Source organism: Corvus moneduloides, chromosome 9 (assembly GCF_009650955.1).
Source record: "Corvus moneduloides isolate bCorMon1 chromosome 9, bCorMon1.pri, whole genome shotgun sequence".
NCBI classification, from domain to species: Eukaryota; Metazoa; Chordata; class Aves; order Passeriformes; family Corvidae; genus Corvus; species Corvus moneduloides.
Genome location: NC_045484.1, coordinates 8057123 through 8070662, shown reverse-complemented (window position 1 = coordinate 8070662; position 13540 = coordinate 8057123). Strand labels below are relative to the sequence as shown.

The 13540-nt window shown below is 47.8% G+C and overlaps 2 protein-coding genes and 1 long non-coding RNA gene across 4 annotated transcripts in view; 1 reads left to right on the top strand and 2 right to left on the bottom strand.

Annotated features, from left to right (window-relative positions):
• CDC73 (cell division cycle 73) overlaps positions 1-3009 on the bottom strand; it is a 101765-nt gene extending 98756 nt beyond the window's left edge. The window contains exon 1 of the mRNA XM_032118149.1: positions 2835-3009. Coding sequence (XP_031974040.1) covers positions 2835-2965 — 131 coding nt within the window. The 5' untranslated portion in view covers positions 2966-3009. The remainder of the gene's footprint in view (positions 1-2834) is intronic.
• A 1983-nt stretch (positions 3010-4992) lies between these two features.
• On the bottom strand, positions 4993-7161 carry LOC116448121. The gene is made up of 2 exons (XR_004241815.1): positions 7023-7161; positions 4993-6909 (listed from the first exon to the last, which is right to left on the bottom strand). It is a non-coding gene; the product is annotated as an uncharacterized LOC116448121 (long non-coding RNA).
• A 73-nt stretch (positions 7162-7234) lies between these two features.
• GLRX2 (glutaredoxin 2) lies at positions 7235-10678 on the top strand. Of its 2 annotated transcripts, none has more exons than XM_032118152.1 (4): positions 7235-7321; positions 8544-8613; positions 9317-9493; positions 10026-10678. In XM_032118152.1, the coding sequence occupies exons 1-4, from the start codon at positions 7272-7274 to the stop codon at positions 10143-10145; spliced, it is 417 nt and encodes a 138-aa protein (XP_031974043.1). In that variant the 5' UTR covers positions 7235-7271; the 3' UTR covers positions 10146-10678. The 2 variants fall into 2 exon arrangements, with proteins under 2 accessions (XP_031974043.1, XP_031974044.1); XM_032118153.1 differs by lacking the exon at positions 7235-7321 and adding an exon at positions 7367-7416.
• Positions 10679-13540: the final 2862 nt, after the last annotated feature.

Genomic DNA, 13540 nt, shown 5'->3' with positions numbered 1-13540 from the left:
TTCTCATCCAGTCACCTTCCACCTGTGGGCACCAGGAATTTATTCATTTTTAACTGCTTTATTTCCCCTTTCCTGTTTCAAAGCCTGAAGTTTTACAGACATACTAAGGGCCTGTGTCTCATCCACACAACCAAGCAGAAATCTTTAAAAACACAAGACAAAGCACACAGAGTATCACACAACTGACAATACCCAGGGCTGGCTGCTCACTGTTTAAAAACTCAGCTGCACATCCAAACCCCTCAGCTGGGCAAATAAAGGAGTACATTTCTCTGGTAGGTTGATTCCTTCCTTCAGTTTTGAAACAGATTCAATAATCACTCTTCAGGGCCCATAGGTCAAAACACACAACCCACTTCATCTCAGACCACCTAGCCTTCTTCATGTGCCACCAGTAGTATTTCTATAATTATTATCTGGAAACTAAACCAGATGAAAGTTGCTTTTCCCCCTCACTTTTTTTTTTCCTCCAGGTTACCTTTAACCTGGCTTGGTTCCTCAGACCAATTCCCTGTTTGGCTGACACTTGTGCTAGCAGAGAGAGGAGGCAATGCAGGGCAGCACTGCTGACTTCTGCCAGCTGAGCTGCTCGAGGAGCCAGAGCTAAATGTCTCGTGGGACTACTTCTAATTCGAGCAGGGACAAATGCCACTGTGGCATTACTCTCTCCAAGCTGCAGATGCAATTACAGCAACTGTGCTGTGGACACCTAAAACAGAACTCCAGGTTTGCTCTGTGAAAGACTAAGCCACCAACACCTGCTCAGTGCAAGCATAATTTGTATCCTGTCGAGTGACCTGAATATAAAAAGCTTTGAATCTTGAAAGTTTTTGAAAATGTCCCTCCTGAGTGTGGCAATTACCTAAATTAGCATCTCCTCAAGTGTGGTGTTCAAGTTACTGAGCATGGCTTGCAGAACTGGTCTCATTTTTACAGTGTCTTCAATTTAAAGCTGAGACATGCAAAATGCCACAGTGGTTTACAAGAAATGCTGTGAACTGAGAGCAGTCTGATCCCATCAAAAGTTCAGAAGCCGCTGGTCTAAACCAAGATTTACTAATTCACCTCAAACGAACCAAAAGAACAACACTCCTCAAATTCTACCACACATCTACCCCAGGAGGTGAGCACTCACAGCTCTGACAAGGTGCTGCTGTGCTCAGAGAATCCTCTGGTCACCCACACATCCTTCTTGACCAGGAAGATAAAGCTGTACATAGCAAAGTTTGCTCTCCAGCTGCTTTTAGGCTTTTGGTAACAATTTCTGGGTCTAATTCCAGCTCTTCTGAGCAATAGAGCAGGGCTGCATATCAGTTTCTCGTTCCCTGCAGAAGGGCAATGAAACTTGTTTGTCTACTTAACCACTACTTGTTACCACTCGGGAAAAGCGACCTGTAGCAAGGAGACCACCACAACTGTCTACACATTGCCCAGCAAAAATACAGCCAAGGCTTTTAACTGCTTATCCAAATATTTTTCTTCCTCTTCAGTCTACCTACCAGTATCCCCCACTCAGCCAGGAAGCACAAATAACTCCTAAATTAGTTTCTGAAAGCTTGAAACAGGTAATGAAAAAGCATGTTTCTAGTTATAAATAGAGTGCAAAGTAAAATCAGCTCCAAAAAGTCCACCTACAAGTTAAAATAAACAAATAGGTTTATTTCCTTTCTCTCTTCCAGACTAAGGATAGTAATAGTCATATCATAATTATGAGAACAAAACAAAAAAATAATTCCTTGTCAGACTTAACTACAAGTTCGAGGTTTTTTGAGAAATCTACAGGTTCTTCTGCTTTCCCACGAAGCTTCACAGGATAATATGCCCTCTTTGATCAGTACCTGAGCTTTAACAAGAAGCATTTTTTTTCTCTTGGGTTTGAAAGAGATTCATTGGAACCCTTCTAGTTAGGACATAAAAAAGCAAGCAGCTGCTAAATTCTGAGGAAAGGCAAACGAAAAACTCCCTTGCAATGCAAGCAATCCATACTATACTAGGAAATTCAACAGGTACAAACCCTCATTTTCTAGAAGTTTTCTAAAAGCAAGCATTTTATCTAATACAATCATTTAAGCCACATAAACACTCTCTCTACTTGTTCATTACGATAAGACCAACCGGGAAGCAGCCTGCATTAGGTCCTGCCCAGGAAGAGGCCTCAGGAGGGGGCAGAGCACCTGCACAGCTCACCAGAGGGAGCGTCGGTCTGGACCTCGCTGGCTTTATCCTGGTGGATCAAAGCTCCAGGAGAAGAGAAGCAGCCCCGACAACCCAAGGCAGAAGAATCAGACTATGCTGAGTGGGAACGGACCCGTCAGGATACCCAAGTGCCACTCTTGGCCCCGCGCAGGATACCCCAAGATACACCATGTGCCTGAGAAAGCTGTCCAAACAACAACATAAAGCCTCTTTTTCACCAAGCACCCAGAAAAACTTGGGAGAAGCTGCCTCCTGCCATCTCATCGCATGAGTCTGCAGGACGCGGCTCCGCCGGGCGGCACGGACAGCAGCGCCGAGAGCCGAGGAACGGCCCGGCCCCGGCCCCGCGGCTCTCCTGGCCCAGGGCAGGAGCTGGGAACGTTCCCGAAGGGAGCGGCGAGCGCTCCCTGCCCGGCCGGGCTGCCGGGGGACAAGGATCGCCCACGGGACACGCGGGCAGGGCACCGCGGCCCCGGGGCCCTGCGGGAGGCGGCAGCAGCCCGCCCGACCCCGTCCGCCTCGCTCCCTGCAGGGCGCGGGGGGGCCGAGGACGGCGGGATCCCCGACCCCGCTGCCCGGGCGCAACTTCGGGGCAACTTCTCCCCCCGCCCGCCCCTTTCCCCGGCCGCGTCGCTCACCCCCAGATGACATAGTTGGTCTTGACGTTCTTGGGCCAGGAGAACTCTCCGAAGATCACCTCGTCGCCCTTGACCACGATCTCCTTCTTCTGCGTGTTATACTGCCGCAGCACGCTCAGCACGTCCGCCATCTTCGCCCGGCCGCCGCCGCTCCGGCCGCCGCCGCCCGCCGCAGGACCCCGCCGGCGCGCCCCGGGCTGCCCGCCGCGAATGCCTGAGCCAACGCCGCCGCGCCGCCTACAGGGGGCGACGCCGGACGCGTTGCCATGGGAGCGACGTGCCCCCCCCCCCCCCCCCCCCCCGCCCCGGGAGGGGGCGGTACTGGCGGGGCGATGAGGCCACGCCCCCTCCGCCCTCAGGGCGCTCGCGGCCCCTTCGCCTTCACGGCGGCCCGGGCGGGGCCGGGTGTACGGGCGTAACCTTCACCGTCGTGGGCACACAGAGCTTTCCTGGGTTTTGTGTAAAAATAGAGCCTTTGCACACAATTACTGCCCAAGTTTACCGGCGCTGCTTCTCTTCTCTGGAGCTTTGATGCTTCCGGGTGTCCGCCGAGTCACGGCGCGGGGCTGCGCCGCGCTCCCCGGGCGCGCCGGGATGGTTTGGGTGGTGGTAACGAGGAGTTTTGCTGGTGCTGAAGAGGTTTTAGAGAGTGCTTGAAGGGGGTTAGTGGTGCTAGCAGGGTTTTACGGGTGCTGGGATGGATTTGGGGGTGGCAAAACACAACTAAAAAGGGGTTTGGGGGTGCTGAGGAGGTTTGAGGGGATTGGGGATGCTAGGATGATATGGGGTACACTAGGAGGAGTTTTAGTGGGGCTAAAGAGGTTTTAGAGGGTGCACAAAGGGATTTGGGGGTGCTAATAGAGCTTTAGGGGGTGCTAGGAGGGGTCTGAGAGAGCTAAAATGGATTTTGGGCGTGCTGAGGAGGTTTGAGGCGGGTTGGGAGTGCTGGGATGGTTTATGGTATACTAGAAGGGGTTTTAGTGACACTAAGGTTTTAGAGGGCGCTGGGAGGGATTTGGGGGTGTTAATGGGGTTTTATGCCATTACCCCCAACCATGTGCCCAGCAGCACATGGTTGGTACTGGGGAACACCTCAAGAAAACAGCGTAAAAGGACCAGAGGGAAGAGCAGGAAGCTGCGTCAGAGAGGTTTAGGCTGGATATTAGAAAACAGTTCTTCACCCAGAGGGTGGTCAGGCTCCCCCAGTGCAGTGGTCATGGTCCCAAACCTGCCAGAGTTCCAGAAGCTTTTGGGCAACGTTTTCAGACACATGGTGGGATTATTGGGGTGTCCTGTGCAGGGACAGGAGTGGGGCTCAATGATCCTTGTGGGTCCCATCCAACCTAGGATATTCCGTGACTCTGTGATTCTCTCAGAAGCTGTGCATGCATCTCACTCTTTAGGCTGGAGAGAAAATCTCCTGGATCCTGGATATAAAGCTGGGGGGGGAAAAGATAGAAAAGTATCTGCTTCATAAATCACAAAAGTGCTCCTTAATTCTGATACAAGTAAGCCATCAAAAGACCATAGCAGAAAAAGGTCATTAGGAAAATGTTGCCTGTAAATCTGAAGAAGAACAAACAGTAACGCCATGGAGCACATCCTACATTACCCTGCAGAATTTGGGATCTTGGAGCTCAGTTTGCTCTGTTTGCTCACCTGAGCAACTGCACAGTTGCAGCTGGCATGTGATCTCTCTGTGCTCTCTTCATGTTCCAGGTTAATTTCTTCTGCTCAAACACACAAAAACTGGGAGCATACAGTTCCCAGCAGAACCAAACAGACTGGTACCCCCTGGGGAATAATGACTACAGGATTTGAGGCCTGGAAGCAAGCTCTCAGTGACTTATTCTAACCTTGGATACTCAGAATTTTCTTAACACTCTCCAACACTGGCAGAAAACATTATTCCATCCTAAATCTGCAAAAGGCAGAATTGGGTCATTTTTCCTCCTGTAAGTAACATGTGCTGAGACTGACAAAACAGACTATAACCCCAGCAGCCTATAGAATTCCCTGTTTCAAGATGTTAGTGATACCCCCATGTTTGTCAGAACAACTCAGCATGCAGAGCACCACGAGTGTATTTATAACATTTCACATACGCTGTTGAAATAGTCTAACACACAAATGTGCGCTACAACACCCAGAAACATGGTGAATTATAGCAAATATTTATTTGTCAATGGGTGTAGAGTAATATTTATGTATTTAGAAGACAAAGCCATAATAAACAGTATAATTTCCTGAATTGGATTTGGAATATTACTGGAGCTACAGCTCATGAAAATTGGAATGGGACTTAAAATGCTTCCAGTGGGCCAAGTCCCGTTTCCATACCTCATCCAAAAGCCCCACTGTACCCGCTAAACCAGTGCTACCTCTTCAGAAACACATCCTGTACATCTGCTGCACTACAAATAATACTTTTTTTCAGTGAGACACACAGCCACTACGTTCCAATGATACCACAAAGCCCCTCATTTCAGTTCTGCTCCATTCTGGGAGCAGGGAATGGTGTGGTGCACAGTCAGCTGCACACACGGCTGCAAAGAGATTTATTTGCAAGTTTCCAGAAAGCGTTGTAGTTCTGGTTTCCTTTTTCATTTAAGGCTGCCTTCACTGGGGAGAACACTGAAAAAGAAAGCTGAGCGAGAAGGAGTGCATTCATTGGCAGTAGTTCAGCAGGGACAAGCAGGATCCCTGCGGGAGCTGGGTGTGCTGCTGCGGAAGGAGGGAACAAAGCAGGGAAAGAGGCGGTCACGCCCTGCTGAAATCAATGCAGGTATGAAACAAAGGATGGAGCGGCACAGAGGTGCTGTGGTCATGTTCTGGCAGGAACAATGCAGGTAAAGGGAACTAAGCCAAGGGAATGACCCAAACCATGACCCAACTTTGTGTCAATAACCCCCATATGTGCTCGTGACTAAAATCAAACTCCACCTAAATGGGAAACTATGTCAGCCACAACTTCACCTTCTCCCCTCCCTCACTGAAAACAATATAAATACGGCTGTAGTGGGGAGGGAGGTCAGAGGAGACTCCATCTCTGTATCCTGGCACTGTCAGAGGGCTGTACCTATCTGCTCCCCACAGGGGCCGCTACTGGGTAAGACTCCATCCCTCGGCTATACCGGGTGCTTGCTTGGGAAATTCGGAAAGCGAGCCTGTGTTGTGTTTGTACTCTTAGTGCTACATTGGCATCTCCCAGCTGAACGTGCTTGTGGCTGGCTGTGTTGTTCATATTTCACGTGTTCACACATACTTCTGCACACAGGCTACCCACCACCAGCACAGAACTACAGAGTGGTCTGGGCTGGAAGGAATTCCAAAGGTCATCTCGTTCCAGTGCCACACCGGCTCTGCATGTCTGCTGCCGAACTGGCCACGGCTCAGAAGCTAACCCCAGCTGTCCCAGCCCCTCTGGTATCCGAGGAGCAGCTGGAATGCCACGGGGTGATTTTCTGCTAAATTTAATACAACAGATATACTGATTTTACTCTTAACATGACACTTTCATTGCAAGTTTTAACTGTGAGTTTACAAAACAGTTCCCACAGTTTGCTTTGGGGATCACAGTGACATTATTAACCAGCATTTATATCAATGAATCAGGATTTGATATGCAACTATTTTCATGTGGCATTAGATACCTAAGAGTTTATCAGTTTTATCACAGGAGATTCTGCTAGATAATCACCTGAAATGAGAAAGCAAGTTACCGTTTAATAAAGTGAAAGGATATCACATGGGTACAATGTTTCAATTGCATTTTCTCACTGCTTTAACAGGTTACACTGACGAAGGTATGTGGGGGTGAAATAACAGAACATTGTTGAACAGCTCTTACTGGGCAGACTGAGGAGATAAAAAAACCCAACACCTCCACATAAAGTAAAACCTCCACTTTTTTTTTTTTTTTCCCCAGGAGCCACTAAAAACATTCCACACATTGCAGGATTAGCCAACTCTGCTAACACAAATTCCCAAGTACCAGGAGGAATTCTTCATCCCCCACACGTTATTTCCTCCGTTCCAACGCTTCTGTTTCACGGGTCAGTTTCTGACTGAAGAACTGCAAGGCAGGAAAGAAGCGTGAGGAAGAGCAGGCAACTGAAACGCGGACGGAGAAGAGTTAGAGTAAGTTTTACACTGGACAAAGCAGAGGCACCGCCGAAACCCTCGCACCTGGGAGTCGGCCGGGCAGGAGGCCACACTCCGGTCTCCCCGATTCTCCCCGCAGCAGCAGCGGCTCCGGGGCCCGGGACACCCAGCCCCTCCCCGCGCCTCTCCGACCCCGTCCCCGGAGCCGGCCCGGCCCTCAGGGCGCGCAGGCAGCGCGGCGTGCAGTCCCGGGAGGCGGGGCGGGGGCCTGCGAGGAGAGGCGGCGGACCGCCGTGAGGACTGCGGGGAGCGCCGCCCCTTCCTGCTGGCGCCATGGCCCTGCAGGGGGCGCTGCGCCGCGCGGCCGCGGCCTGGGGGGGGCGGTGAGTGCGGGCCGGGGGCGCCGGAGCGGGACTGGGATCGCGATAAGGATCGGGACACGGATGGAGATAGGGATCGGGACCGGGATAAGGACATGGTCTGGTACAGGGACCGGCATAGGGATCGGCACTGGCAATGAGACTCGCAATGGGATAAGGATCGGGATACGGATAGAGATAGGGATCGGGACCGGGACTGGGATCAGGATCGGGACAGGGACCGGGACCGGGACGGGGACAAGGAGAGGGATGGGGACCGGGATCGGGACAGGGACCGGGACAAGGCCTGGGTCCGGAGCAGGGAGCGGGAGAGCGGCGGGGTTCGGGATCAGGATGAGAGCAGGGATCGCAGCGGGGCGGCGTGGCGCGGCCCCCGGCAGGGCAGGAGCGCGGGGCTGCTGCCGCAGCGGGCGGGGCCGCGGGTGTCACACGTGTGTCGCACGGGCGGTGTACCGGGTGTCACACGTGTGTCGCACGGGCGGGGCCGCGGGTGTCACACGTGTGTCGCACGGGCGGTGTACCGGGTGTCACACGTGCGTCGCACGGGCGGTGTACCGGGTGTCACACGTGCGTCGCACGGGCGGTGTACCGGGTGTCACACGTGCATCGCACGGGCGGTGTACCGGGTGTCACACGTGCGTCGCACGGGCGGTGTACCGGGTGTCACACGTGCGTCGCACGGGCGGGGCCGCGGGTGTCACACGTGTATCGCACGGGCGGTGTACCGGGTGTCACACGTGCATCGCACGGGCGGTGTACCGGGTGTCACACGTGCGTCGCACGGGCGGGGCCGCGGGTGTCACACGTGTATCGCACGGGCGGTGTACCGGGTGTCACACGTGCATCGCACGGGCGGTGTACCGGGTGTCACACGTGTGTCGCACGGCCGGGGCCGCGGGTGTCACACGTGCATCGCACGGGCGGTGTACCGGGTGTCACACGTGTATCGCACGGGCGGTGTACCGGGTGTCACACGTGTGTCGCACGCGCGCGTGTGGCTGTCCCTGGCGGCACGGAGCGCTTCCCGAGTCACGGCACCGCCGCGCTGTCCCGCAGCCACCCCGTCCCGCTGCTCCCCATCCTGCGGGCACCTGAGAGCCTGGGTGGCTGCGGGTGCTGCGGCTCAAGTGAACTGGCATGGAGAAGTCAGTTAAATATCGAAACGAAACAGGGCAATGTGGCGTTTCGCTGAAAGCTCGAGTACCTGACTGTCGTTTCTTTTTAGTTCTAGAATGGGGAACAGCCAGCCCGCTTCTGTGGGATTGTCTAATGATGCTGCTGTGAATCAAATACAGGTTAACATTATTTATGTGGCTTTTACTGATTTTCAGCATTTATAAAAGCCAGTTACTTCAAACATTTTCTTATTTATACAAAGAAATATTGTAAATAGTTCTGCCTGTTGAACCTGGTACTATGTTTATTATGGTTATCAAGTCATGCTGGCAGTTTTGTTTATCCACAGCCCTGGAACCTGATCCTCCTAGGCTGCACCCACTCTTATGTTTTTTCAGACCTCTACTCAAATTTGGTGCTGCTGTTGACATTGGGAATAGAACCTTGTAAAATTACTGATAGCAAGTAAATTGTTTTTTTTATAAATGTATTGATACGAAATGATAGCCTGAAATCCCCTTGAGTTTACAGTACAGTGATAAGGGTATGTCTTCAACCCACTGCTTTTGCTCACTGTGCTCATCACTGGAACATCCCAAGTACCTTACAGACAGGGAAAACTGTCCTAAACAATCCAGGGAGATGCAGCAGGTTGGGCAGACTGCAGAACAGAGTTGTACCACACACTCCACCATCCTTGTGCTCAGTGTGGCGCCAGGTGCAGGTCAAACCTGCCTTCAGAGGTGCTAGCAGAGGTTTTCCTGTGTTTGTTACTCTAACAGCGGGATTTTAACTTGTGTGTTAGTTTTCATGACTGTTAATAGTGTTCAAGGTGCACTGGCTTGAAGCTCGCTGACTTTTAACTTTCTTTTGAGCACACAGGACATTATTTCACACAACTGTGTGGTGATTTTCTCTAAAACAACATGCCCATACTGCAAAATGGCAAAAAACCTGTTTGAGGGTTTGAATGTGAATTACACAGCTGTGGAACTGGACGTGAATACAAATGGAAGGCAGTTCCAAGACATTCTGGAACAGATGACTGGTGGCAGAACAGTGAGTATATTCATTCTCTTACACATAAGAAGTAACAACTTGGGCTACACACATCCCTCTTGGGTTAGATCCATAGCAAGTCCTTAATTTTTTTGTGATAATTAAATTTAGGATACAAGCTCCTTAATTAGATGCTGCAGGAGGGTTCTGTCTCTTCTTCTAGAGCCCCTCTGGCTATCCCTCAGTTATCTTTTCCATACTGCCACTGAAATAACTGAAGTATCAAAGCCATTTTTCATTTGTGTATTTAAACCATTGTGTTTAACACTTGTATTTTATTTTATATAGTCTCACTTGACCCAATTATTGGAATTTATTACAATCACCTACACAGGGACTTCATCCCACTGTGGAGGGGCACACAAAGTTTCCCATGTCTGTAAATACTATGGAGAAGTGTGGGTTGTACACTAATATTATACACACATCTAGAAGAACACAGTAATTGTGTGTACTGGAGTCCACATGGGCTTGCTTGAATGTTTACCTTTTTTCCAAGAAGTAACTAATGCAACTTTTGTTTTCTTGATAGGTCCCAAGAGTGTTTATCAATGGGACTTGTGTTGGAGGTGCAACAGATGCTCAAAAGCTTCATGAGGAAGGCAAACTGCTTCCTTTAGTTCATCAGTGCCAAATGAAAGCAAATTACTGAGCAACCATCTCTAGCTTAGCTTCGTCTTCCTTTGTATGAACAGAATTTCAGATGAATTCAGAAGATCACAGACACATGCACTCGACAACCTCAAGCCATGGCTTTCTGAATCACAGATCACTCTCTGACAGACTTTATGGACTTGGCAAATTACTTGGTGTCCTTGCCTCAGCTTTCCCACAACCCAGATGGTCATTAGCAACCATTATGTAACTCTTGGGGCTCCTAGTGAGACAGTGATGTCATTTCATGGTGATTCCATCCTGCTCCAGGAAGTCCAGACTCTGCAAAGAGAATCCTGTGGGCTTTGCTTTCTAGCTTTGTCTCAATAAATTGTCAGTTTAATTTAATGGTTTCTTTAAATAAAATTCTTCTCTGTCAAACTGAAATGAAGGAAGTGTGAAGCAAACCCATTTTGTAGTGATACTGGTGTGTGCATGTCTGCCTCTCTTGTATTCCAGCACCGGGTCACCCAGCTCCCAAATCGTGTGTCCAATGGAACAGAAAAGGGAATAAAGATTCTGGCAGCTTTAGAGAGCGACAGCTTTCATCTTTACTCTGCACTGTGAGGTACCAGTCTGTACTGTCACTCGGGAATGTCCTTCCAGGGGCCAGGCAGCTCGGGCACTCAGCTGCAGCTACAGACTACACTACAACCAATCTAACAAGAGCATCAAACATAAGACCAAGGGAAGTGGGTCTAATATGCATAGAGTTTATTTAGTACTTAAATTCTACAGTCAGAATGCAGTTTACTAGCCATTTTAACTTTCAGTTAAATGTCTAAAAGAAATGACTAAAATTCCATAGTTTCAGTACAATGTACATCCAAAGCCAGACCAGGCAATGCCAAGACTCTTGGTTATTTCAAAGAAGTTCATATGCAAGTAGAAAATTATATCCCATTCTTCAGTTAAAGGGACCATTACACAACTAAAGGTGCACACATTAGAATAAAAACATTAGTCAATGAATTTTTTATTCACATTTTGTGAATTAAGACTCCTGTTATTTCCACTGCTTTCAGCACTCCATGTACCTAAACTCCTTTTTCCCCCTCAAGGGAAGAAAGCATCAATCTTTAATTCCAGCTAACTACAAGGACTACAAGAGTATCATTTAAACTTGACAGCTTCACTTTTGTGATGCAGGTTTGTACTAAGTTTAAACTGCATCATTTGTAGAAAGTCTTTAGTATACAGTTGCCTGCATTGTGCATCTTTAATGTGTAATCAGCTAATTAAACACACTGACCTTGTTTCATTTTAATTATTGCAGCTTACTGTATGGTGCTAGGACACAGTCATCAAGGTAAACACACAAATGTGCACCTCTCTCTGAATTTACACTTAATAAAGCAATTTATTTTGCACATACAGTCATAAGAATACCAAGTATTCTTTTTCTCTGCGTAGAATTCTTCAGCCAGTGATTTTATTTTCAGAAGCTTAACAATAATTTTGTCCCCAAAGCTGATAAACCCATCACGTAAAAATAACAACAATAGTATGCAAAGGAATTTTTCAGAGACCTTTTCATTTTGTTTAGGGGCTTGTTTTTTTAACCAGTAGTCTAAAATAACCCTTTGAGTTCCAAGTTCTGGAAATCCCAGGGCACTGTCACTTAAGGCAAATTCTCTTGCAGCTGTTGAAACAAGCTGTGTGCCTGCAGATCCAAGTGAGTGCCCCTTCATTAAATAAGATTTAGCTTAAGGCACCCAAAGGGTTAATTATGCTTCTTTTTAACAGTATTAAGGCTCCCCATCCAAACAGTTTTTCATTAATTGTCTATAATTCCATAGAAAGTAGCAGCAAGACAGTGCCTTTGTTACTGGATGGCACAAAGCCATATTATGTTTAAGTTAATTAAACATGATATGGCAGTTCAAGTGTGGTTCTACTCTAGCAAAAAAAGCCCCCAAAATTAAGAAACTCAATAATAGTAATTAAAGATTTCCTTTTTTTTTTTCCCCCCCAGCATTGTCTCCGGGACAAAACTGTTTATCTTAAATTACGCTTGCTGTGGGATCTGAATATTAACATGTATCCACTAAAAGATCTGGATACCTGCTCATCCAGCTTAAATCCCATGCTTCTAAGAAGCACAAGAAGCTGGAAACAAACACTGGGTTATTTAATGAAGCACACAGAGCTGTGAATGTGCCCATGTGTTGCTTTTTAAATACAGAATTATTTTTAAAGAGTAGAACTGCACTTTCACAGGAGAATGAAAAGACATTTGTAACTACTTGTGCTTAACTCTTAAGCTGGTAACATTAGGAAAACAGCTATTTATACTTATTTGTTAATGAAGCATTTTTTAAAGTTCTCAACATACCACATACATATGCAAATATATATATATTTAAACTTAAATTCAGAATGCAGAAATACCTAAAGAAACCACACTTTACAGTATCAAAATCATAAATCCAGATATGTAAGCACACATATTTAAAGACACCATACCTTCTGCTGAAATTAGCTCATCTTTTGTGATTTCCCTCAGAGCAGCACATCCATAAAACACTGTCCTGGACAGTGTTTTACCTTTCCCCCAGAACTCTTGCTCAGCCATTTGTACACTCTGCTGTGTCATGGGAAGATGAAATCTCTACCATTCCAGCAAGAAAGTAATGGGAATAGCTGCTTACAGCATATCTGTGCACTGCAAACCACTGCAGACAGCAAAACAAACCTAGAAACTGGTGGAACTTCAGAGAAACTAAAGAAAAGGATTAAAAGCAGAAGCAAGACAAATGATTCTTTACTTCTACAGCCTATTCTTTGAAGGCTTTCTCTAGTCAATACTGCAAAGAAGCTGTTTATCCAGAATATTAAATGTTTTCCTAATTTTGCATGACAGCAGTTTGATACTGTTTAACAGAATGAAAAGTTTCTGTAGTGGTTTGGTCCAAAATACTCATTACTGTTTATCTGCTGTGAGATAAGAATTAGGAGAAATGCAAAACAGGCACCAAACTTGAAAGAATATAAAGAAGTTTATTAACAGACCTAAAAGAAGAAAAAAAAATTATACCACCTTCAGAACTCTCCTCCTCCTCCCCCCACCTTCCTCCCTTCTCCCACTGACAATGTGAAAAGACAACCCTTAAGATGTTCAGTCTGTTTACCACTTCCATAATAACCTTGTTCAGTCCATTTAGAAAGAGAAGTCTCTTCTTGCTCATGCTATGAAAACATTATCACAACGAGACAGCCGCCCACTTCCAAATATTGTTCAGTCCATTTAGGAAGAGGAGTCTCTCTGCCTGCGTGTGAGTCCTTTCCCCCGACTTGCAGCTTTTCCCGCAACTGCTTTCGAGGGTCCACTCTTGAAGTTTTTTGGGGTACAATTTTAAGGTTGAGCCGTTCAGAAACAAAAACAGAGGCCCT

Excerpts from the sequence above, each read along its gene's own strand:
- GLRX2 (XM_032118152.1), top strand. The coding sequence starts at position 7,272 with ATGGCCCTGCAGGGGGCGCTGCGCCGCGCGGCCGCGGCCTGGGGGGGG. Across the intron at positions 7,322-8,543 it reads GCCGCGGCCTGGGGGGGGCG|TTCTAGAATGGGGAACAGCC; the intron begins GTGAGTGCGGGC and ends GTTTCTTTTTAG. Across the intron at positions 8,614-9,316 it reads CTGCTGTGAATCAAATACAG|GACATTATTTCACACAACTG; the intron begins GTTAACATTATT and ends TTGAGCACACAG.